Raw genomic sequence first — 26,707 nt, forward strand, 5'->3', positions numbered from 1 at the left:
GTTGCCTCACCTCTCGAGTTTCATTGGTGAAGTGGGGATGGATTGGCATTTTCGTTGTAGATGGCTATGAAAATTAAATGCAATTGTGCATGTACAATACAATTATACATGCCATGTGCTTTATTCATGGGAACTACTAGCATTATTAAAGGTGAGTTGAGGAATTCAATAAGGAAACACCCTCCGCAGAGGGTGGAGACCCCACCCCCCACACATAATATGAGTGACTCCAGTTTGCTCAGTTGACTCCCCACCCACCCCCTGGGTCTACTTCTCACCCTAAACCCTGTCCTCTATTGGAATGGTGTCCCCAAGACAAGAAAGAGGGACATATGGCCATAGACTGGGGAACATGGGGAAGTATGTTGACCCATGCTAGCAAGATTTCTCAGTATTTTAGTGAGAGTTGCTTAGAAATAGATGCGTTCAGTGGCCCTTCCATTTTGCCATCCAGGAGATTAAATACTGTCTCCTTAGTAGGATTGTCATGCCCTGGCTGGTTTAGCTCAGTGGATGGAGCGTCGGCCTGCGAGCTAAGTGTCGCTGGTTCGATCTTCCAGTCAGGGTACATCAGAGAAGGAAAACTCTGACACCAAAAAACCTCCGCTGCCTTGCGGCATACCTCTTCAGGGGAAAGGCTAAGGGAGTAAACCCCGACAGAAAATCCGGAGCCGGAGTCCCTAAGGCGGTTTGATGTTGTAGTCAACACCGGCAACTCCTGCGGCGCACCTGAACCCAAGCTGTATCGACTCCGTCTTTCCCTTGGACCCTTCAGCTGCGAAGAGAGGGGGGGTCTGCTGCATGGGCAACAGCAGACCCTCCGTATTACCCTGCCCAGGCTCTGTAGCTTCAGCTTCACGGGAGAGGACACTCCAGCGTCATCGCAAGATGTCGATTCAACACGGGAGGAGACAGATACCGTGTCACTCCCGAGTCGGACTGCACAGCCATTCTCGGAGGTGCAGATAGACTCTTAAGAAGCTACACCATCGTCTCTCGAGACGAACGGCTGCCGACGACGAGTAGGATTGTCAGATAAAATACAGAATTCCCAGTTAAATGTGAATTTCAGATAAGTAACAAATAATTTTTCTTGTATGTTCCAAATATTGCCTGGGACATACTGACATTAAAAAAAGTATTAATTATTTATCTGAAATTCACATTTAAACTAGGTATCCTTTTTGTTTTAAATTTAGGAAACTTACTCCTTTTTATGAATGGTCAAAAGAGGTAGAAGGGGCAGGATTGTCCAGCTACTGAAAAGCAGAAGTTTCAGTGAGGCATTTTTTTTTTTTTTTTTTTTTGGCATGGCAGGAAGCAAATTAGGTAAGTGGGGAGTGAGTGCAGCGATAAGATGACTTGGTTGCCAGGCAATGGAAAATCAGTAAACACTGTTTCTATCAGTGTGAGATGAAGGAGGAAGGAGAGCAGAGAGAGTAGGTGAGTTCTCTGAGAAGAAAGGTTTACAAGTATCCACAACATTTACCCCTGAGTCACTTTGGTCTCCCACTGTCCAGATACCTGGAACCCTTCCCAACTACCCTTGCTTTCACAATCCCGGTGGTCAAAATGACTCCCCAGTCTTCCATACACCCTGGAGGAGGTTGAAACCATGAGTAATGGGGCCAAGGCTTTAGAGTGCATCATTCAGAAGACTTTCGAGGTCGTCTGCAGAGTCTCGGTGGGTTCTGGGAAGTCATGCAATCTTTGACTGTACTGGGAAGTTTCAACACAGCTCACTACTCTCTCAACCCCAAGGACCAAGTCTTAGAGGGCTTTGTTCAAATGAAACACCACTGTTTCAGAGTGAGTTGAATGAGTCAGTGTTTCCAGAGGGAAATAACAAGCTGGATATGGGTTTCCAAGTGCAGTTTGAGGCTCTGGAAAGCCAAGGGAAGTTCGACTATTGAGAAACTTCCCATTGACAAATCATAGCTGAAACACGGTTCTTTCCATGGTTTTCCAAACGCAGAGATGGTGACTTTTTTGTGTGTTTTGTTTTTGGCGTTGGAAAGTCCCAAGGATCAAGCATCGCTATAAGTAAAGATAAAACCCTGATAAGTAAGGGAAGGGTTTAATCAAGGAACGTGTATAAATGACTCATAGACATGGACAATGGGGAGGGATATGATTGTGGGAGAATGAGTGGGCTGGGTAGGGGGGGAGCAATTGGGGGAAAATGGAACAACTGTAATTGAAAAATCAGAAAAATAAAAAATAAAAATAAAAAAAGATAAAACCCTGGCTCTGGTCACACACGTCTTTAAAGATTCCTTTTTCCCCCAGAAGACCCCAAGAGTACTTCTGTGTTCTACTCTAATCCCAACTGCTTAAATCGATGGTGCAAGATCACCCTTTAAGCAGCTCTCTCTGGTACCCATCGATACAACCCGTTTCTGCTGGCCCTGCAAGGGAACTTTTTTATTTCAGTTCTTTGGGATCTTGAAACCCTACTCATATTCTCTTAAAATTTCCAAATGCAATTAACCAAGTAATACTAGCTATTCTAGGCCAAAATATTGAGATTATTTCTTTTCATACACCTCACAAACTCTTCTCCTATTCCAAGGGGTTGGGAATAGCCTGGATTTGATTTCATACATTATTGTAGAACAAGGCCACTCTCTCCTAGACCTAATTTTTATTGAGCCTTTACTTTCATGGCCAATAACTTCCTTGGAAGTCACTTGTCAATCTTTCTGGCCAAGAGCTGAAAAGGAAAAATATTAAATGTTGAGGATTAACAATCCTGGATGCAAGTACTAGATTCTTTTTTTTTTTGCTGAAGATGGAGAAGTCCATTGAAAGGCAGCTGAATAACCTGGATTGATATGTGCTTGGTGTGGGGTGGTAAGCGATTTTGGTAACTAGGGAAATGTAAAATCAGAGGTTCAGAGAGAAAAAAATTCCCTCTAAGAGAATCAGGTTATAGTGCTATAATTTTCCTGATATAGCCCAAGATTTTAGGCATAACTGGACACAATAGGAAACTGGATATCAGGGGGAAGGAGTAGAAATTAGGTCTGCCAACTGGGACAAGATAAGGTGTGGAAGAAGCAGAGGAGAGAGGGAGAGGAGAGAGGCTGGCCCATACTGCATATCAGAGAGAAGAGTCAGATGGACAGCAGTGTCCTGTGGCCAATGGGATGGCAATATTGGTTGATAGTCCATGAAAGTCATCACAATTGGAGTGCCCAGAGTGGCAATACTGGTCCAGGAGTGTGGTGCGCGGGGCACATGGTGATTGGCAATCAGAAGTTCAGACATTCCCAGCCAGTCATGGGGACATTTGTAGCCATGTAGTGCACCCAGTTCCAGGGTGATCTGAGTGAGACTCCAGGCCAGACACAGGATTGGTGAGGAGAGTAAAAGCCAGGTCTTGCAGGAACTAAAATACAGGGTAGGTTCCCAGGGCTAAAAACTGAGGCAGAGGGAGTGAAGAAAAAGCCAACATAGAAATAAGACCCAAGGCTGAGTGCTGGATTTGGTACAGACCCCAGTATACTTTTATGCTGACATCAGGAGCGGCAACAGAGCTCCTCCAATCCTTCTGCCCATGATTAGGGTTGACCCTGGAGGCTGAGGTGGGGCTAGACTTATATGTAAGTCAAATGCTATCAAGTGAAGGGAGAAGGGCTGAGGGGCTAGGAAGGAACAAAATCTCTACATTTAGTCTTTAAGATCTTGAAAAAAATACAATCTAAAAACAGCATTCTAACCATTTTGACCATGAAAAGAACTATGATAAATTAATAAATAACAGGTTAAATCCAAACAAACTGGGTCATTTGGGGTTTTCCAACTGTTTTGGACTTCTCTTTGTTTTCCGTCTGATTTCTTGACATTCCTCCTCCTCCTCCTCACATTAGGCACGTAGCCATAGAAAAATAATTTTACATTTAGATTTTCCTAGAGTGAAACATACCAGCCATGCATTAATTTGGGATAACATCAAACCTATATAGACCTAACCCTGGCAGAGACTTTATTGGTTACTTGGTCTCTGCTAATCTCATATTGGCTCTAATCCCCGACAAGCCATTCTTCATTAATCTATGCACAAATAAACCTGCTTATACATGATTTCATAAATGAGGAGAAGAGAGTGGAGAATACTTTTCAGTTTAGAATGAAAATTAATTAATTTTCTTCAAGGAACTAATACCACTGCGAGGTCAACTTGCTCAAGAAAAGTGTTAAGGAAAGCCATTATTATCAGGAGGATGGTATTTTCTGTGTGATATCTAATCTTCTTGTCTCCTGATGCCTCATTGATAGGGTGGGTAGCAGGCATGAGCATGTGTCTCCATATATTGGGAGTGGTAAAGAACAAGGGAGAAGAAACACGTGCTTTATAATGCATCCTTCTGTGCCCTGTGATTCACCCAACAGGTCTGATAGGGTTTTTCATTGCCTTCGGCATCGCCATGGGGAAGATGGGAGAGCAGGCCAAGCTGATGGTGGACTTCTTCAACATTCTGAATGAGATTGTAATGAAGTTAGTGATCATGATCATGTGGTAAGTGGGCTTGTTCTTACTTCATTGTGGTGGGGGTTTGAGAAGGTCATGGGGTGCCCAGAAAATATGGGAGCCCTCCCAGCAGGAAAGAGCGGGTGGGTATGGACCAAACAAAGGACTCTCTGAAAAAGACTCTGAGAAGGGAATGAAAATTTTTTTTTTTAATTTTATTTTTGGAGCTTTTCCTAGAAAATGGGATGAAAAGTTAGCCTGTGGGCCAAATTTTATCTGTCATTTGTTTTTTATGGCCTGCAAGGTAAGAATGGTTTTTGTGTATTTATTTTGTGGGGAAAAACAATCAAAAGAGTAATAATATTCTATAACACATGGAAATTATATGAAATTCACATTCAGTGTCATAAATAAGGTTTTATTGGAACACAGCCACACCTATTTATTCACATATTGTTTAGGTTGCTATTGTGCTAAATAGCAGAGTTGAGTAGTTCTGATCATGACTGTGCAGCCTGCAAAGCCTGAAATATTTACTATTTGGCCCTTTCCATAAAAAGTTTGCTGATCCCTGCCCTGGACAGACCCCCGCCCCCCCCCCCCAAAATTACTGAGAGAGAGAGACAGACAGACAAGCTGGAAAAACCAGTCAGTAATATTGAAACTGAGCAGTATCAGGAAACTAAGAAGCCCATGGCATGACCCATTGCTCCAGTATTCTGGTGTTCAAAAGCAATGTGTCTTTGACCTAGTTATTCATGAGTCAGAAGGAAAAAGAGGCAGTTCTCAGACCATGCAGGCAAAAGTGAAATCACGGACATATATTAGAACTGTATGTAAGTGCTCTTAGAAATCTGGCTCCACGCTCTAGTTTTACAGAAGAGAAAACCGTGATCCAGACACGCTAAATCTTGATTCTTTAACACGATGATGATGATAATAAACACTATCATTTATTGATTTTCTTTTACCCATCAAGGGCTATGGGAGTTGCTTAGTACCTGTCAAATGTAATCCCAACAACCCTGCAAGGATGAATGATTATTCTCATTTTACAGAAAAAGCAACTGAGGGGTGAATTAACTTGCCTAAGATTACATAGCTAAGGAGAGCCAGAGTTCATACTGATATTAAAATCCTTAATGGGTAAGTGGGTGGGGGTGGGGGTATGTTTGTTTGTTCTTTGTCTTCCCCTGAGGACATGTTTAGAGGGAAAGGGAAATAGAGAAAGAGGGAAAGAAACATCGATTGCTTGCCTCCCGTATGCACTCCTACCAGGGACCAAACCTGCCACCCAGACATGTGCCCTGAGCAAGAATCGATCCTGCGATTCTTCTGTTTACAGGCTGATATGACAACCAACTGAGCCACACCAGCCAGGGCCAGGTGGAAGTGTTTTTATTTGAATCATTCAAGCAATATTGTCTCCACTTCATGTCATGTGTGTTTATGGTCTGTGGTTCTGAAATCTTGGGTAGCCCAGGAGATCATGAATATCCACCCCTTCACTAAGGAAGCTGTGCCATCCTTCTGTTACTGGAACCTTCTAGTTGTTGCATATCTGACAGATTTTTTACGTGTGTTTCTTTGAGACCCTCAGGGTGGTCCTGTATGCCTGACAAGAAGAAAAAAAGAAAAGCATTATCAGACCGAACCACATCTGTGTTCTATTTGCCACAGGAATTCTGGGTGACAAATTCCCCATCTTTTCATGTCCCAGTCCTACCCACCTTCATCCCTAACCTCCTTCTGGTCCTCTCCCCCTTCTGTGTGGTGATGTCCACTAAAATTCTACCTTCTTTCTCTCTTCTATTTTTCCCCCTTAGCCCCTACACCCACCTTACAGGTGCAAAAATCTGTTCTTTACTTTTTTTTTCATCTCCACTGACCCAAACACACTGATGTGCTTGGACTGAGTGGGCTAGCTAAAGACCCCATATCATGATGTTCTTTGTGATTTCATGAACCATATTTAATAGACCTGGCTTGTTCAGACCAGTGCTTTATTGTACTTTTAAAACATGGAAAAGATGCTAGTGAAATACTGTGGGGTTTTATTATTATTATTATTATTATTATTATTACACTGATTATTCAATTTCCCAGGCAATGCTAGATTTTTTGAATATTTCTTTTGTGTAAAAATTTAAAGTCACACAAAATGTGATGCTATAAAATTTTTTAAAAGTCTTTTCGATCCATTGTGACTTCACCAAGTGTTTAATAAATGGCAATACATAAAGCAGTATAGATCTCTTGTTTCCTAGAATTTCTAGCAGATTGAGCATCCTTGCTCTAAAAATGCAGTTCATGTCTTTGTATTATGATGCCAGTGATGTGGGCAGTGTATGAAAGCTCCTTCCTTCATCTGTACCAACGTCATTGCCCCTGAGACCTTCAGAGAAAGGGAATCGTTAGGAAATCAGATGAGTCATGGGATAAAATGCAGCCCTTCTTCTCCCAGGGATGGAAGGCAGTGCGGATGAAGAAGTTTCCTACTCACTGAAACCAGAACTCCTAAAGATACAGCATCATATCCCAGGAGATGAAGAGCAATTGTGAGTCAGGAATAAGACCTACAAAATGATTTCTGGCAGCTGTTTAGTTACCTCATCTAAGAGGGTGTTACATGACAATTCTACACATTAATTCCATTCTTTAGCTGCTGCGTTAGCATTTGATAATGAAGAGTGTGGGAAGGTTTTGGATAAACCAGCCAACCACTCTTCAGCTAACCCCTCAAAAGCTTAAAGAATCAGAGTTCTTGTGTATTCTTCTCTATGCGGTAGTAACAATAGTAATAATAGCAGATATAACATTGAGGAGGTTACTATTATTCTAATAATAATTATTAAATTATAGCTTAGAGTTAATAAATTCTTACTCTGTGCTCAATACTATTCTGATTCCTGGACTCCACTTATTTATTACTGAGAAGATAATGACTATTATTGTAGCCATTGTTAAGTCATAACTAAGACTCACCAAATTTCTGAATTAGGCTTACTACTATTCCAACTACTTTACATGCATTAACTCATTTATTTTTTATAATGATACCTAGCAAAAAGAGGTACTTTTGTTAGCCCCCTTTTCCAGATGAGAAAACTAAGCGCGGGTTGACTTGCCTGGTGTTGCGCAGCCTAAGCGACAGGAGCTGTGTGGCTGGTTGGATCCAGGCTGCTGCTGCTGAGGCTGGCTGTGGGATTTTAGACAAGTTAGACACACTCGAAACCCCACATCCCGATCCGTAAAATGGTTGCTGTGAGAATTAAGTGCAATTGCGACCACAGGTTGTGGAGCATTTCCTACATGCCGGGGCCTGTCCAAGCACTTCACGTGAACTAGCATTACTGTTGTTATATTGTGATGACCATGACTATCATCAATGCAATCCATAATCTTTGTTTCTGTCTGTTCCCTGTTCATGAATTCTTTAAGAAGCCAGCAAGACTCTCTGATTCTCAACACACACACACACACACACACACAAACACACACAGAAACCCTTAATTTTGGTGTGATTTTCATCTTCTCATTTTTTGCAAAGTTTTTAAAAATATTTTTTAAATCTTAAAACTTCAACAGAAAATGAAACTTTTAATAATCTCACCATGATAGAAACATAAAGCGAGAAGTGAAATCTCTGCTCACTCTTTCAATTCTCCCTCCCAGTTCAACCACCACCACCATTCACCCATCTATCCATCCATCCATCCATCCATCCATCCTTTCCCTCTGCAAATATTCCTTGAGCACCTCTTCAATGCCAATAACAATTTTAGGCACTGGTGATATAATGGTGAATAAGACAGAGAAAGATTCCTGCCCTCACAGAGCTTACATTCTATTGACAGGAGAGAGGGAAAAGTGAAAGGCAGCAAAGAAGAATTTAGATGGTAATTGGTGCTACAATGTCACTAGACAGGGGAGTGGGATAGAAAGTGATGGGGAGTAGAGGTAAGGAATGAACTCTCATGGTGGAGTGGGGGGTGTTGGGGGGGTTGTCAGGGACGGCTGTCTGGGAAAGTGACTTTCGGTTGAAGATCTGCAGAAGGAGAGGGAGGCAGATATATGAAGAACCAGGGGGAGAATTTTCCAGGGGGAACAAACAGCAAGTGAAATACTTTTGAGGATCAAAAGGAAGGTCCAGAATGGTTGGAATATGGTTGTTTGGTAAGAGAGGTCGGGGGGTCAGGGAGGTGGGGTGGAGTGGAGAGGTGGACAGCCTGCGGGGCCCTAAAGACCACTGTGAGAGTTGAGGTTTTATGTGTTTGCAAAAGGAAGTTGGAGGAAATGTGGGGGTCGGGGGAAGAGAGGTTAACAGCCTAGAGGCTCAATGAACTAACTTTTACTCTCTCTGGTGAAATATTTTAATTCACATATGCTAACTCTCAGCAACAGTCATTCCTGGGATAGCCAGAACACCTCCCTTAAGCAACTGGGCAAAATGGAAATTTGTGTTACTTCCTGAGCCTCAGTACAGACAATGCCTTGAAGTAATTGGAATGTATCTTTAACTCTTTAGTGACATAGTCCTTCGATTCTGAGTTATTTTGGGATCCATATCCTGAACTGGCAGACTAGCATTGCTATTGGAAATGTGTGGGAAAGAACCAGAGTGGCTTTATGGCAGGACTGAGAAAGTTTTTATTCACTGAAACCAAAACTTCTAAAAATTTAATTCTACTTACCTCCACCCCAAATGTCTGGCCCACTATCTGCCCTGTACCTGAAAGTCTTGACTTAATTTAGTGAGTTCAGACCAAAAAGGCCTTGAATAAATTGAGGCTAAAGTAAATGGCTTCCCAAAGTTGACCAAGTAATATCTGCATTACATCAGTTACAGATCAGATTTTATTCCTTGAAACAATGGTTTCCAAACACATCAGAATTACCTTGGGAAGTTGCTTAAAATATAAATGTCCTAAGGTCAGCTCTAGGAAATTCTAACTAGGTAGGTATGTGATGGGCCCAGGGAATCCATATTGTTACCAGGCAGACCAGGTGATTCTGAAGCAGGTGTCTACAAAGGCACAGAGACACTGACTGCGTTCTGAGTATGTCAAGTGCTGTGAATGAAATTGCATTTGTCGAGGAGAGGGCAGAAGTTAAGAGGGGCATCTTGGTGGGAACCATAGGATGACAAGGACTGAGGCACAAAGTGGGCAGAGGAAAGAATGAATAATGCAACAATAAGAAAAAAATTCTTCAGGGCATTCCTGGATGAATCAGTGGCTTTGAAAACAGTTCTCAGAGTTGAAGATACAACTCTGAGGGCTGCATGGACGCCATTCCCTGCCCCTAGTGCTATAGTCATTTCCTTCTAATTTGAAAACTGGTCCAACAATTCCTGGGCATCATCTGACTTCAGAACACTCAATGGAGCCCTCAGCCTCTTTATGCTCTTTTTTTTTTTTTTTTTTTTTTTTTTTTTTTTGTAGTTTTGATTGTTTGCTTCAGCTCAGAAGCTTTGAGTAGTGACATTGGACCCCGGGCTTGCTTTGCCCCTTTCTTTTCCATGGAGTGTCATTTTCAATGAGATAATTCATTCATATGGAAACCTAGGAACTGAAAGCTCCAGCTTCTGAGTGGAGGCTTAAGCTCTTGTTTTGAAAACAGGTGCAGGAAAGTAATGGCCCTAAAATAAATCATAGAACAAAGACTCCTTCCTTGTCCTAATTAATGCTCATTCTAGTTCTGGAGACCAAGGTGTTTGGGTCAGCTGGAGCCCTGCTTGCCACATTTATTTCCCCTAACACTCTACCTTCTTCTGGCCTTGGAATAACACTCTCCATTTACAGTCGGAACTTATGTTTCTCCCAGAAAGCGGAGTGCTCCGAGGTAACCTGTTACCTCTCTCTAATGCATTTGGCTCTGGACCAGCTGTGTTCTCCAGGGAGACTCTATAGATAGTCTTGCTTGGCCAAGAGCCTCGAAAACATTTTCTCTCCATTCTACAAATTGCTTGTCCCAGAAGAGCAGGGAAATTGGATGGCACCCCAAACAGCTTGTATTTGTGTTTTTCTGGACATCTTTAAAGGGCGATGGGTGCTTTGGTAAGAATTAATCTCTTGGTTTATGAAGATAAATGCTTGTTGGCTTTATGAGAAGGTACGTTTTGCTCCATTATTTACAATCCCAGGAACGAAGAGCTGGCCCCTGAGACTGCCCCACTGATCTATGAGCTGTTGTGACTGCAGACACCCCAGGAGAATGTGAAGTGGCAGGAAAGCCAAGGGTTTAAGGACATGACTCCCTGAGGCCTGTGGAAACAGCCGTGAAACACGGCAGCCTCCACCCTTGGGAAAGGAGAAGTGCAGCTACAGGCAGAAGCTCATTAGGGATAAGGGCAGCAGCTATGCTGATGTTTTGTTTTATTTTGTTTTGTGTAAGCTTTTATTTATTTATTTAGTTTTAGAGAGAGGGGAATAGAGGGAGAAAGAGAGAAACATTCATGTGAAAGAGAAACATCAATCGGCTGCCTCTTGCACACACCTGTCCGGGGACTGAGACCACCACCCAGGCATGTGCCCAGACTGGCAATCCAACCTGTGACCTTTAGCTTTGTGGGAAGACACCCAACCCACTGAGCCACAACAGTCAGGGCTATGCTTATGTTTTAACTAATTCGTGTCAGTTACAAATTGCCTCTCTCAGAAGAAGGTTCCTCTTGAGAAAATATTTTGTTGGTGAAAACATCCCCAATTGGGTGGCAGGAGCCTGTGAGATGTTTTAGAAAGCCCCATTCACTCAAACTGGACTTGTGAAGCATGGGTGGTGAGAGGCGGAGGTGTATGTAGGAAAACAGAGCATACACGAATTACTTTGTCAGGAGTGTGAGAAGGAATGGTTCTAGCAGGGACGGGGGAGAGATCATTGACAGTGCATACAGTGTGTTCAAAATGTAATCCTCACAGCAACCCCGAGAGGTTGGAGGAGGCCTCAACTTGCACAACTGTAAAATGGGAATGAGTCACTAACCAAGGTCAAACAGCTGGTAAGTGGCTAGATGAGCTCCATGTTTTATGTAATTTTGTATATGACTCTCAGCTACTCCACACAGCTTTCCTTTAGCCTGGGAAGAGCTTGCTCTGGGCACCATTACAAAAAAAAAAAGAAAGAAAGAAAGAGAGAGAGAGAGAGAGAGAGAGAGAGAGAGAGAGAGAGAGAGAGAGAGAGAGAGAGAGAGAGAAAGAAAGAAAGACCCAAAACCAAACAAACAAAAAGAACCCCTACCAAATCTAGCATAGGCGCCCACTTCCATTCCTGACTCCCTTAGTCTGGTGGAAAGCCTTGCCCCAGGATTTCATTTTCCTCACATTTTTCTCTCATAAGTCTTAATAAGCTATCCGGCTTCCCGTGAACATATTCATTTCAATCAGATAGTGTTGCAGGCTGAACAAGTTAAGCTCCAACACCACCAGATTGGGCAATAAAAAAAAGGGATATTGCCAATAATGTAAAAAACACACTCAAGATGAGTGAGAACGTGGTTAGCTTGCTCAAGAGGGAGGAAACAGTAAATTGTTACCAAGCGCTCTATAAAATAATAGTAACACAGAAATTAAAATAAGTTTATGTAGCATAAGTTGGTGCAGGGTAAATCGTCTGCTTATCTACAGAGAACTGTGATTGCTCATTAAAGGGAAGTGGTTTGGCCTGGTGGGGAAAAACGTAGTCATGGAGTTGTTCTCATATTAACTTTCCGCTTTCATGCTCTTGGGCCAGTGTTTTAACTTTGTCCAACTTCAATGTCTTTGTTTGCCAACTAGAAATAATGATACCTAGATGTCAGGATTGTGGTAAGAATTAAATGAGGCAACATGTGTGGAGTGCTCCCTTAGAGAGCCAGCATTATTGTTACAGTAAGTATGGAAAGACATACCTTCAGACTTAGAAGTGATAAAACCACATTTCTCTAAATGTATTGTTTGGCTCAGATGGCTTTTTTGTTTCATGTTCTCTCTCTTAAATATATTTTCTATCTTCCAAGGCAAAAACAAAGCAGATCTACAAACACCAGTTTATAGTCTCTCGAAATGCTAATGATGTTTCTGAGAAACTGAAGATTTGTTCCCAATTTTATTTCTTTTTAAAAAGTTTTTATTTATTTATTTTGAGGGGGATGGGGAAGAGAAAGACAGAAACATCAAACAGTTTCCTCTCTAATGTGCCCTGACAAGGAATTGAACCTGCAACCCAAGCATGTGCCCTGACCAGGTATCAAATTGGTGACCCTTCACTTTGTAGGATAATGTCCAACAGACTGAGCTACACTGGTCAGGGCTGCTCCCAATTTTCAAGGAAGGAGTTGTAGAAAGGCAAATCAAACAAGATTCTCAAAGCTATAACCTGTGGGTCTCTCAACTTTAAGTTTGGTGCTTACCTAAGAGATGGTAAAGCTTGTCTCTGCTATTCCTAAAAATCACCTGAGCAACCAAGGTTGCCTTTGGATTTTTTTTTTTTTTTTTTTTTTTTAATCAGAGCAGAAGCCATCAAATTCATGGACCAGATTTCAGGTAATGCAGTTAATCTGAAGTCATATGTAACATCCACTGAATCTCATGGCCCTCTTCCAGCAAAACTCTGAACAAATTTCTTCAGTGTTTTTTCTCTTTCATGTTTTCCAGGTACTCTCCCCTGGGTATCGCCTGTTTAATCTGTGGGAAGATCATCGCCATCAAGGACTTAGAAGTGGTTGCCCGGCAACTGGGGATGTACATGGTCACTGTGATTGTGGGCCTCATCATCCATGGGGGCATCTTTCTCCCCTTGATTTATTTTCTGGTGACCAGGAAAAACCCTTTCTCCTTTTTTGCTGGCATATTCCAAGCTTGGATCACTGCCCTGGGCACCGCTTCCAGGTAGAGAATGCAGAAATCACCTTTCTGTCTCTCTGCTCACTGTTGTACCCTCTTGGCCACTGTCTTGTTTTCAAAAACCTCCCCATCACAAAGTTCAGTGAGGACACTTTTTATATCTTATTAAAATATTTTTGAAAAAGGTGAACACTTTGTATTTTGGGCTCCTTCTAGAAACTTCTGAGCTTTCTGATGAGCATTTTTGCTGGAAGGCAACTGTGTGGGAAATATGACCTCACATTAAATTTCTCAGATGAATGCATGTTCTTAATCTACATGCCCACTTTGCCCTGTGTAGCATTTAGTTATTAGCTTTTACTGTTTTCCAAAAGAGTATAACAGGATGTGATTCTATTTAAGAAGTTCTCCCACCTGTGATTTGAAAAATGCTATCCCCAAATATCAGTCTTTTGGAGTAATTTTTCAAAAATAGGAGAACAAGCTTTTATAGGGTAAATGGTATGTTGGTGAGGTTTTTTCAAACAAACCAGAAATCAGTTAAGTGTTTGGCCTCTGCGTGAACCTCTTAACGGGCCATCATGCCCCACCGATTTTAAAAAAATCAGGCCGCCATTGATTTGACTTGATCTCGAGTGAGAGTTCCCTTTCCATCACCTAGTTCAAGCACCTTAGAAACCAATGAGGACTCCAGAGATACTCAGAGAAAACAAGGTTTTAAAATATCATCTTGGATTGAATTTCGCAAAACAAGCAAACAAGAACAAGTACATAAGAAATGCCTGGCAGTTCATTCTTTCAGACTGCAATAGTTGTTTGTATTTCCTTGGGTCACAGAGTAAGACTGAGGTCATACGGCAAGTGGCAGGGAGGCAAGCAAACCCATAGCTCAGTGTTATCTCTGGAGGCGCAAGCCGGCAGGTCTTTGTTGCAGAGCCTGTGACTGTGCACTGCCAGTGAGGTGGCCGCTGCATGACACAGGGAGACTGCTGTCTCAAGGCGATTAGACTGGCAGTCAGGTTTTCCTTAAGTGACTTAACAGGCAAATGGTGGTGACTGTCAGGGAAGCCAAATTATATTTCCATCTTGCAAATCAATGAGAATTCAGGACCAGTCGGATGTGGGGTTTCAGAAAACATCTGAAATATATATAATCCTGGGGATCTAGAGTCTGCATTCAGTTTCCTAAGGTGAAGGGAACCACTCCAAAATCTGCTTTTTTGGGGGAGGGGGGCTGTACATTTCTTATGGCTAAGTATCTCTATCCATAAAGATCCTCTGTCTTTGTAGAAAAAGTAAATCTTTTTTTTTCCTCTTCAAACATAAAAACAATGATGTTTAGTTTTATTTTTGTTTTCTGGTTATGAGCACGTGGTATTTATTACTCATTGTGAAAAAGTTCAGACAGTGAATGAAGTTTTGAAGAAGATAATGAACACCAGCAGTGATTCCACGTCCCAGGGATAATTGGTAGTGGGCAACCTTTTAGTTAATGTTTACAAGTTACACATTTTTACAGTTCTTACTATAAATAGGGTAAGCTGCTATATTTCACTGGTCAACATACCATAAAAGTTATATCTATCAGTAGAGAGCTTTCCACTGTTTTAAAAACTGCATAACAGTACTCTGTATGTACACAGTACAGTCCCCATCCCCACCTCATGATGTACTCTTAAGGCAAATCTGTTAAACAGGACTGTGACAAGCAGCCTTGTAAATACATCTCTGCAAGGCTGTCTGATGACCCCCTCAGGATAACTTTCTGGAAGTAGAATTTCTGAGTCTAATGGTAAGCACATTGCTTTTTAAAAACATATCACCAGATTGCTATTCAGGAAAACGTATTAGTTTAAGTCCCTCTACATGGGTGTGAGACATTGCCTTTCACCACCTACTCACTGGCACTGGCTGTTATCAGTTACTTTAATTCTTTCCAGTCTTATTGTGAAAAGTGATCTCATTGAACTTGAATTTCTTTGATTATGATTGAGAGGAAACATCATTTTGTGTTCTTATTAAGCATCCTGCCCTCTCCTCCCCAACTCCGCATACTGTTTGTGATCTTAATTTCCTGTTGGGGTATTCATCATTTCTTGATTGGTTTTCAACTTTCTTCATGTATCAGAATATTAACTCATGTGTCAGATGTTGCAAGCGAAGTCCCTCTCTACATGTGTCTTAAAAATTTACGGTACTTTTTCCCAATAGTAGTTTTTAATTTGTACGTTGTTATAGCTGTCAGTATTTTCCTTTAGTATTTAGTATTTGCTCAGGAACATCACCACAAAAGGTTATAAAATATTACTTTATATTTTGTTCTAAAACATGTATGGTTTTGATCTTTAAACTATTTCAAAAATATTGTTATTATCCTTTCTTTGAATAACTAGACAATTATTCCAGTACCTTTATAAGACAAGGTAAATGAGACAAATGACTGGGTTATTTGGCCAAAACCACACAAATGTTAGATTCATTTTTCCTCCTTACCATGTATATCATTTGGAAAAAAAGAAAAAAGAAAGAAAGAAAGAAACCAATGTGGTTTTAATCTTCAGTTAAAATGTGGATGTGGGCTTTCTGAGACAAAAGAAACTTCTAAAAAAGTCAATGTGATAGGAATCCAGTAGTAAGAATTATCTTAGCCATCAAGGTCAGAGAGGTGGGAATACAAAGCCGCAGGACAGACAGCTAAATACCCTCTCACCTCCTTGGGCCTGAGTGGGTCTGTGGAGAGGGGTTGGCTTCCTTTTCTCAGTGGGCACAGAGGCTGGTGTCATGGGGGTGGATGGAGAGGGACTGGCTTGGGACACACCTCTCTGCTTCCCTCCAACTTCATGCTGTTGAAACTAATCTGGGCGAAAAATATCTCAAGTATCTGTTAGTTATTATTAGCAACATTTGAAGACTGACATATGGTCATTTAGGAAGGAGCCAAAAATCCAATGTCAGAATGTGGGAAGGACTAGTAAGAGTTAAAATGCTCAAATCTCAGTTTGCATTGGTTGGCTATACATGGATTTTTAAGACACAGCCTGTCCAATACAGAAATTGAGAATATTTTCATGCTATATTAATTATTTTTCCTAATCTGTTTAATTATCTAAGGATTCCTTTTGGGAAAATGAATGCAATAATACTAATTAACATTTTCTAGACTTCCCAGAAGTGTCCATAGATTCATGCCTTTGAGAATCCCGCTGCCAACCATAGCTGAGCTGCCATTTCAGACCAGTCATGGTGTCCTGGCAATCCTTAGATGGGGAAAGCACAGGGATGAGAGAAATAAAGGGACCCTAACTTCTCATTACAATAGCAAGGACAGCAAGCCAGGTATGCTGGCATCCCCATATATGAATGAAGTCATACCCCAGGATCTCTCCCTGGGCTTAGTAGATCTTAGTAATGAGAGGCCTCCAAACATTCATTTCTTCTCCCTACCTAAGACCAAACAGGGGGCCTGAGACAGACCTCTAAGCTGAAATCACAAAGAATGTTCCAGTCAGATGACTCTGACTTGCCTAGATTGTTATCCGTAGCTTGTGGATCAGTAGATTGATCAGATGCAGACTTAGGTGACCCTAATTGTAGAGCTTCCAATTCCTTGGTTCTAAGTAGGCCCTGGAATCTGAATTTCATGCAGCTTCTCAGAAGGTGGTGGCCCTCTCCCATTCTCTGAAAAACCAAGACATCAGTAGGTGTCTGTCCAGCTTGGCTGGAGCCCTAATTCTGATTAGTAGAAGGAAGAACTATGACTAAGGCTGTAAATGTGGGACAGAAACAAGTGCTTTCTGCTTTGGAGATTTGCATAGGAAAAAAAGAAAAAACAAAATAAGAGAATAGGCCACATAGCACTCCCATGGTGGTTTGTGTGTTTGGCATTACTTTCCTAGTTGCTTAAACTTTGAAGCCAATCCCACTCTCCTCCCATATACCTCTACCCACGTGGAAATAATATTCTGGCCTTCAGCAAACCTTATCCCTACAAGTCTCCTATTTTAGAGGACACATGAACATGCCAACTGTTCGGACCTTAAAGGCTGGGTCATGTGGTCACTGAATCCCCATCCCATGCCTGGGAGGAGTGGGACTGAAGTCACACCTTGTTGGATCTTTGATTGGCTACAAAGCACATGCTTTTCTGCTCTATATCATTGGAGAAACTGTAGAGTTGGCCATTTATCAGGGAATTGGACCTTCTGTAAGGGTCTCCAGTGGATTGTTAGAAGCTTGGGTTTAGGCTGAATGGTGCTAAACGTGTTAGTCCAGTGTTCTCAAAATTAGTAGGCCCAGCTCAGGGCAATTCCCAGGGATTGACGCAACCCATGTAGTCATCTTCTTGGAACCAGTGTTTCTAACACCAAATTATGGGTCATTCAAAAATTCCTCATTCCATTTCACTGTTGACAGCTGATTCTCTTCTGAGCCATTTTTTTTCTTGCATCCCAATTAATATGGGCAATTAGATGGGCTTCAATATCAAACCAAAGGAAAAAGAGAACTTGAAGCTCTGAGTAGATGTCAAAAATCAGAACCACCAAAAATATTTTTCTGCCTATTAACATCTTGAGATTGAATTTGAACCTCCAAATTACTGTTTTTAATTTTCCTCCAGACACTGCTTTTTTTGCATGTCACATTCCTCAACTGAAACAGAAGGACAAAAACTTGGTGCTAGCATTCCAGTTTCTTTGTTCTGATTCTCTACGGTGGAACTAACTGCTCTCCTCCCTCTCCCCCCACCTCCTCTCCCCCTCCCTCCTTCTCTCTGTTCCTTAGTGCTGGAACTTTGCCTGTTACCTTCCGTTGCCTGGAAGAAAATCTGGGGATTGATAAGCGTGTGACCAGATTTGTCCTCCCAGTTGGAGCAACCATTAACATGGACGGAACAGCCCTTTATGAAGCGGTGGCTGCCATCTTCATTGCTCAGATGAATGGTGTTGTCCTGGATGGAGGCCAGATTGTGACTGTGAGGTGAGGGGGTGGGGGCAATGAGGCCCTGAAACGACCTTTTACCTTATCCTCTTCCACACTAACTCCCTTTGACAGGGGCCGCTCGAATTTCAGTTCTCCTGGCAGAAGAAGGATGAAGGAAATAACAGGGAAGAGGAATTACTGGCAGTCTCAAAGGGAAAAGATTGTGACGGGAGGGAAGCAGGATCCTACCAATTCCTTCTGTTGGTGTGGCACATAGGAAGCTGCTTTGGGAACTTGATAGTATGTGAATTTTAACAACCCTGTGATGTTGCAAGGCAGCTGTTTCTATGCTCATTTAATAGGTGAGGAAGCGCAGGCTTCAAGGGTTGGTCGAGGGCTACATTGTTAGTGATGAGCCTGCAGGGCTGTATCTGAGGCCAATGTTATCTGACTCTGGATCCAGTTTTTGTTTCATTAACATATGCTCCCTTCAGCATTCCAGGGGGGTGATGGATGAAATGACGACATACTGGAAGGAAGAGATTCCACAATACAACATAAAACATTTTATTAAAAATAAATAGCAAATATTTCTGTTTTTCTAAAGCTTTTTTTTTTTTTTTTTACCATATGTATTCATCATTTTAAAAATTCAGAAAGAACTCTTTCCCAAGAGGTCGTTAAAAACACATGGCTTCTCATAAACCTAAAGATCATACCTACTTGCCTATATTAATTTATCTAATTGTCACAACTGCCCTATGAGGTATGTACTTGTCTTTGTCAGCTCAGGCTGCTATAATAAAATACCATAGACTGGATGGCTAAACAACAGACATTTATTTCTCATAGTTCTGGGGTCTGGGAAACCCAGGATCAAGATGCTGGCAGATTCAGCTCCTGATGAATACTCTTTTCCTGGTTTGCATGTAACCTGCTTCTTGCTGTTTGCTCACGTGACCTGTCCCTGATATATGCATGAAGACAACTGGCTCCCTTAAGTTTCCTTTCATAAGGGCACTAATTGCATCATAAGGGCTCTACCGTCATGAACTGATTACCTCCCCAAAGCCCATCACATTGGAGAGTGGAGCTTCAGCAAATGAATTTAAGGGGATACAACTCATTTCATAGCAGTACTATAGAGGACCCTCAGTTTCTTCATCTGTATAATGAGGACAAGAGAGGATTGAGAGCATTGTGCCTGGCACATAGTTGCCTGTCAGTAGATGTCAGCTACTAGTATTATTACTGTTATCGATAACTAAGTGAAATATAGAAAGAAGAATATGGCAGTGACATAGTGAGGGAAAACATGCTTCAGGTCAGAGTATCAAGCCTTCTAAATCATGTCCTAACAGACTGCATGTTAGACTGCCAGCCTTCCTTCCTTTAAAACTCAAGCAAAGATGATTTTCAGTCCCTGAATTCTTGGCCTCGAAGGCAACCACACTGCCCATCAAGTTCACACCATTAGATGGGAACGTAGAGATGGGAGAATGGACCAGTGACTGAGTGGTTGGGATTCATTAACTCAGAATTTTTAATGTGGGAAGGGATCGAAGTACATCAGGAATAGCATAGCACTGGAACCAAGTAGACAAGTGTTCAAATCCCAGCTGACCATGTTCAAGCTGTGTGACCCTACTTTTCTCCACCCACCCAATCCATGATTTCTTCATGGAAAACAGCTACTACCATATGAACCGTACAGAGCTAACCTGAGGTTCTGCTAATGTGTGTGCAGTATCTTGCACAGCATCCAAGAACCAGCCCTAGAGAAGTGAGCCAGGGGGACGAAGGACAGGGAAAGCAGCAAAGGAGAAAGGGATGGAGGGGAGACCACTCTCAGGGAGCCTCTGCAGGACTTAGAATTACACAGACATTCAGCCCAAGAGGACATGATGGAGGTGGAGGAACAGAGGGGGAACCAACTGCCAGGAAGCATGGTCTTTATAGGATTTGCCACACACACCAAGAGGTAACCAGACAATGTGGCCATAGTGCAAAGGGATGTGTAAGAATGACTCATAACAGAAGCAACTGGTGTTGTAAATAAAATGGTTGAGGCCAAGAGCGTTGGAACTTGGGAAGTTCCCCTTCCCTGGTGCTCTATCCATGTCAGGCAAATGGCTGAGGATTCCCACCTTCCACCCCTTGGGGCTCTAGGAAAGTTTTCATTGCAAAGCAGCATCACCCTTGTGGAGATTTTCTGATAAGAATACTAACTTTTACTGGGGGGGGGGGGGGTGCAATGCACCTGTCCACTTCTAAGTGCTTTTTATTTATTAGTTTCTAAGGTCCCCATTATTATCTCCCTTTTCACAGATAAGGAAATCTAAACACAAAGAGGTTAAGTTGTCCAAAGTCATGTGGGTAATAAGTGGCAGCCCTGGGATTTGAACCCAGGTCATTCAACTCCAGACCCTTCAATGATAATCGCAGCACACTGCTACTTCTGGTGACCTACATGGATCCAAGGAAACGAGTTCTCTAAACCCTGAAACCAGCTCCATATTTGTGGGGCAGGGGAAGAGCACAGATAGGTTCTGGAGATCCCACCTAGGGGTACTGGCTTTACTGTAACAGGCCTAAGTGTGGAAGGAGGTCAATATGGAAAAACAAAGCAACCTGCAAAATGTCCTGGGGTCTTCCTTTCCTCATAGATGAGATTGGATAAATTCAGATCCCTCCCAACTGAGAGAACCCAGGATTCAGCACTTAGTCACCCTGATGGTCTGGACTTTGATTACATCAGTTTAGGAACCTGATTCTTCATTTGGAACTGGAGGAGCTATTCTAGAAACTCTAGAATTATATTACTGCAAAGAAAGCAGCCCATCTTTTCTTTCCAGCACCCACAAAAGCAAGATGGGAATCTGTATTTTCAGAAGCCTCCTTCCATTTGGAAATGACAGCTTTTATAAATGGCATCTATAAAGGAAGAGAAAAAGTCACTGCCCTTTGCTAGACCACAGAGGCCCGTAGTGTTTCCACAGGGAGCATGAATCTTAGGTGAAACCCACTTCCAGAGATAACTTCAAAATGGTTCTGGGTGTGGTCTTGGTATTGCTTGGAATGAAAATGATGAGATGCTTCAAAAAGAAAACCTCCTGTTCTTTCATATCATTTCTTGGCACCCTGTCTGAATAATGGATTTTCCAGTCCATGATGAAACGTCCAACCATCTGAAGCTTAATGTCATTTGGAATCTGTTGATTTGTTCCCCTGATGTCCACTCAGTTGGGTCTGGATACTTGCTATTCTGAGTTCTCATGTTAACATTGGCATGTCCAAAAGTCTCTGGTGCTCACAGAGGCATAAAGGCGTAAACTCCCATGGGAGCATTGAGGGAAATTTGTTTTTCTTCTTTATTATTTCCTGACCTGCTTTTAGAGCCCCACTTACTTTATTTGAGCCCTGTGATATACTAGGTTACTTGAATATCAAGATGAGGGTAAGACTCTAATCCATGAATTTATAAGTTTTCACCATAGTTAAGCAGAATCCTAATAGATCCTAATTTCCTGGGTCTTGGTTCTCCATTTCTTGGGAAGGAAAAGGGAATTTATGACTGCTGGGAACATGAAAGCTTAAAATTGCCAGAGATGGTTTTGCCAAGGCCATTTTCTCTTCCCATGACCTGACCTTCTCTGTTCTCACAGCCTCACAGCCACGTTGGCGAGCGTCGGTGCAGCCAGTATCCCGAGTGCCGGGCTAGTCACCATGCTCCTCATTCTGACAGCCGTGGGCCTGCCGACGGAGGACATCAGCTTGCTGGTGGCTGTGGACTGGCTGCTGTAAGTGCTTGCAGATGGGTTCTGCCAGGGACGTGAGTGCTGCCTCCAGGGGCGGACAAGAAGCAAGGTTGCAGCCAAGATCTCAGCCAGGCCTCATTGCAACTCCCCCACTTCCTCCCTCCCACCTTTCCACCAACATTTACTGGGTGCCTGTTTGGGAACCAAAGAAGAAAATGGTAGAATCTTTGAGGGCCTCACAGTTGAGTAGAGAAACCAGATAAATTATAATATAAGTTTAGAAGCTTAGCAATAAGGAACCAACTAGTGATGCATGCAAAGGATCTCAAATCATTATGTTGAGTGAATAAAACATAAAGGAGTATATACTGTATGATTCCATTATATGAAGCTCTATGAAAGGCAATAAAATCTCTAGCAATTGAAAGAGACCAGTGGTTGCCTGAGGCCAGGGGTGGAGGCATGAGGATTAACGGGGAAGTAGCCCAAGGAAATCTTGAAGAGTAACAGAAGTGTTCTGTATGCACGGGTGTGCATAGGTGTCTACATTGGTCAAAACTTATCGAACCATGCATTTAAAATGGGTACATGTGTTGTGTGTAAATTACTGTTCAATAGAACAGATTAACAGATAGCACACACATAAAAGGGTAATGATACAGAGAGGTTCCATCCCTGTCTAGGATGGGAGGGTTGAGAGAGGAAGTCAGGAACCAATGAGAATGGCTGCTGAATTTGAGTGTTCACTATGTGCCAGCTATATTATACTGAGTGCTTTCCATACTTTACATCTTCCTCTGACGACTCCTGGAGGTTTAATGTGTTTACTCCCATTTTATGGAGGAGGAAACTGAAGTTTAGAGAAGTACTGTGACTTGAAAATGAACGGAAATTTGACCCTAGGTCTGCTTGGTTTTGATGGCCACTGCATTCATAATTATGACCATGCTTAAGCTTCTAAAGGCAGTGATAGCTGAGCTGAATCATAACGGGTAGGTAGAAGTTATCCAGGTATACAGAGGTAGAAGGGAAAACAGAACACCCCAGTCAAGACCAGCCTACGCAGAGATAGTGAGGCAACGTTGTGGGGGCCAATGAGTGGTTCAGTATCGTTGGAGCACAAAGTGTGAGGCAGCGAGTGGCACAAGGTGAGGCAAGATGTACAGCCTTCATCATGCAGAGACGCCTGAACTTGACTGTGTATACATAGCCCAGCTGCCTTTCCCGGGGAAGGACAATTCTCCTAGACTAGCCAGTCTCGCCAGATAGTCCCCGGTATGGAGGTTGGCATCGATCCCTGCTAAGGATGCACTCAGGCTCTGATGTTCTGTGAGATGCACACCGATGCCTCCCATCCAGTCTCGGAGCTACATGACAGGGCCTGCGGGGTACCACTGACTTCAATGTCAGAGGCACAGAGTGACAAGTGCTGGGAAAGGGGTCCATGGCCAAAGTACCCACACATTTTAAAAACTGTTTCATTTGCCAGTGGCAGTATTCCTGACATAGATTGGCACAGATTTTTAAGAACCTGAAGCCACATTTTATGGACTTGAGTTTCCCCAAGGCTAAAATAAGTTCCTTCCCTCTATATTTACCCTTCCAAAGAGAGAACCATGCACGTGGCTGAAGGGAAGAAGGACATCGGGGAAGGCTAGAAGATAGCCTGGTCTCTTACAACTTGCCTGCCATTGAGGTTTAGGTTAAAATGAGAAGGGACTCCCTGGATATAATGTCCTTAACTCAGGAGGGCTGTAAGGAACGTCATGAATCTTCCTGACTTGTTCTGTTGTCCCCAGAGAAATCCTCTGGAAATGGCTTTAGTGGGAAGGTAAGGAGCTCTGCTCATCTCTCTCAGGTGGGTAGTGGTGGTGGCAGGGGGCTTGTGCTGACCCCAATGTTTAACCTTTCTCATGACCTCTGCAGACAAGGCCGCCATGGGGCAGCCCGGATGTGACGGTGGGGTATGCTTGGAAGGATGGTGGGAGAATAGGATGAAGAAAACAAAGTAATGGGGTAGGATTTGATTGAGAAGGAAGACAAAAGGAAAGCAAAGACATTGGCAATTGTTTGAGGACACATGGTACGAGCTCAATAACTACATGCTGAAGTTAACCACAGAATTGCTGCATGATAACCAGGGGCCTTTCTACACAAGAAGAAAGACAGAAGAAGCTATTGAAATCCCGTCTACTTCTCCTTTGACTTTTGCTTACTGAGTCCTCTGCCTCTTTGCCTGTTGAGCCTCTCAAGCCTGTGTTGTCAGCAAGTGTCCCTCGCTGCTGTGACCATATTGCCTAGTCTTTTCTTAGGCTTGTTTCAGAGGCCCAAAATTCACTTTCAGATTCAGCTCTTAAAAATTATTATTATAAAGGCTGCCCCCCCCCCATTATAATGCAAGTGCCTTTGAGTGGAGAAGAATGCACAAATATTACTCAGAATGAAGAAAAGGAGCTGATGTTTGTGGGTACTTTAGTGTTCTTCACGTCTGTTAACAATTAATTCCTGAAGAGCCTTTAGAAGGGTCAAGTTTCTTGCCCCGGGCACAGGAAAGCTTGTGTGGCCAGGTTAGAGGCCTTCATGCCAGCCGGTACTGCTTCCTAGTTAGCACCAAGCAGGTCTAACCGTGGGAAGTTGGAGCAGAGAGGTCCAGAGTTGGAAGGGTTGGCAAAGACAGACCTGTTAGTGTCACCTCTGGTTCTACATGCTACCCAGAGGATTTTTGTTTGATCTGTTTTTTTTTTTTTTTTTCCTTCTCCCAGGATTAAAACAAAACAAAACAAAAATCCTAAGTGGGGACTAACAGAGTACACTCAAGGTCTCAGCCACTCTTAGAACTCAAGTCATCTGGGCCCAGGAGGTCAGCCATTGTGGACTGGTCTTCTTGGCAGTCATTCCCTTCCCTTGCTTGTTGGATGAGACTCAGATCGTGAAACATCCAAGACCCTGCCTACTTCTGACCTAAATGTTAGCAAATGGGATGGAAGGGCCGGGCCTCCCTGATCACCCCACATAGGCGCTTGCATGCTCACACTTGCAGAGAGAGCGTGGTGTCCTAACTCCGGGGCTGAAACGTGCTAGCAGAAGGGAGTTGGCTGAATAACAACAACAAAATGATGATGCATTAGGATTGACTATATTGATGACACCGTATATTAGAAAGCTCCATCCCGAGCTGGGCTGGAAGGGAAGGAGCAAATGGGGTTCTGAGGTCCGATCTCTGGTGATTAAGGGAAGGGAGGTGAAGAGGCAGGTGCCTTGGGTCTGAGCTCTACACTTATTCTCTGTAGGACTTCGGACAGGTTGCTTACACTCTGGACCTCAACCACATCATTTGTACAATGAGAACAATAACTTACAAGCTTGAAAGCAGAGTCTAGACCTGGTGTCCTTGAGTGCCCTTCTAGTTGTAAGACCTGGACTAAGATTCTGCAGGTGACTGATGTTTGTATACAAATAAGCATGAATGTTCATTTTAAGAAGAGAAGAGAAAGGGAGGGTAGAGGATCCTGGGAAAATGTGCATAGGGATCTGTAGCTAGGTCAGATCTGCTTTGAATTAGTAATGGTGCCACATTCTTTCCCACCAGCAAAAGGGGTTCTGGAAACAGTCTTGGTTGTGGACTCCATGGCTCTTGGGTGCCTGGTAGTATGTGAGTGGGGCAGGGGGATGATTTGAGATAGGGATACAGAGGGAGGCTGGTCATTTCCAGGGTAGAGTGGGATGTTTTTTCCTCTAGGCAAGATTTGTAAGCTTTCATAACTAGCAATTTTTCAACTTAAAACCAAACAAAGCCTGCGGTGACATTTAATATGCCACACTGTTTGCCAGCTGCTGGAGACCAGCCAGCCTCTTTACTGTCCGCCAAGCCCCGGACACTTTCCAAAGCACAGGCTGGCTCCTCTGTAAATGTCATGGTGAAAACCAAGAGTCTGGGCCCTGAAAGGTGCCAGAGTCCTAGGACACTGGATGGATAGGGCTGGTAAAACTAGAATTGTCCCCAGAGTCCAGGAAGCAATTTGTGTCAGGAATCCTTTACAGATATTTTTGAGAGCCCTTTCTGAAACCCCTCTCACTCTGAGGAAATAAGATGGAGTGAAAACTGGGAGCCAGTACCAGGGAGAAGTAATAAATACCCGGGTCTGACCACAGGTGGGAAAAGAAAAGCCAAAATAAAGTGAAAGCCAAGTGGATTGTTGGTCTATTTAACACACGAGACTGCTGGTGAGATGATTTCTGAGGACACATTTTCTAGTTTGGATTTAGTTGAAATGGCACTTAAAAGGAAGTCTGAAGTAACCCCCACTCTGCAGGGGGTACTTAGAAGCTCCCCCATGAGCATCCCTCCCTGGAGGAAATAGAGCAATGATTCTCAAACTTGAACATGGACCAAACTCTGGAGATTCAGAAGGGTGGGGGTGGGGACCAAGAGTTGGCATTTCTAACAGGTTCCCAGGTGATGCTGATGATGCAGTCCAGGGAACATCACTTCCAGAAGCAATGGCCTAGAAATGGGGAAGGGGGAGCAGGAGTTCTTGACCGTGCAGAGTTGAGCATCTCTATACTTTTTTGAGCACCAGTTGCCAGAGTTGATGGTTCATGCATCCATCCGTACAATGAAAATTGATGGAAGGGACTTGCGATATGAATAACTAATATTTAATGAGTGCTCCTTAAGGGTTAGACATTGTTCGAAGCACTTTATATGGACATGTTTGAAAGTCGCAGCAAGT

General features: G+C 42.9%; 1 protein-coding gene across 5 annotated transcripts in view; it reads left to right on the top strand.

Moving 5' to 3' along the window:
* Positions 1 to 26,707, top strand: part of SLC1A2 (solute carrier family 1 member 2) — a 133,176-nt gene that overhangs the window by 95,873 nt on the left and 10,596 nt on the right. For all 5 annotated transcript variants that reach the window (XM_090262657.1, XM_090262691.1, XM_090262676.1 and 2 more), the window contains exons 6-9: positions 4,396 to 4,522; positions 13,108 to 13,341; positions 18,079 to 18,273; positions 21,882 to 22,016. In XM_090262657.1, coding sequence (XP_090118783.1) covers positions 4,396 to 4,522; positions 13,108 to 13,341; positions 18,079 to 18,273; positions 21,882 to 22,016 — 691 coding nt within the window. The remainder of the gene's footprint in view (positions 1 to 4,395; positions 4,523 to 13,107; positions 13,342 to 18,078; positions 18,274 to 21,881; positions 22,017 to 26,707) is intronic.

This window comes from Furipterus horrens, unplaced genomic scaffold, assembly GCF_987537825.1.
Source record: "Furipterus horrens unplaced genomic scaffold, mFurHor1.1.pri manual_scaffold_2, whole genome shotgun sequence".
In the NCBI taxonomy this organism is placed as follows: domain Eukaryota; kingdom Metazoa; phylum Chordata; class Mammalia; order Chiroptera; family Furipteridae; genus Furipterus; species Furipterus horrens.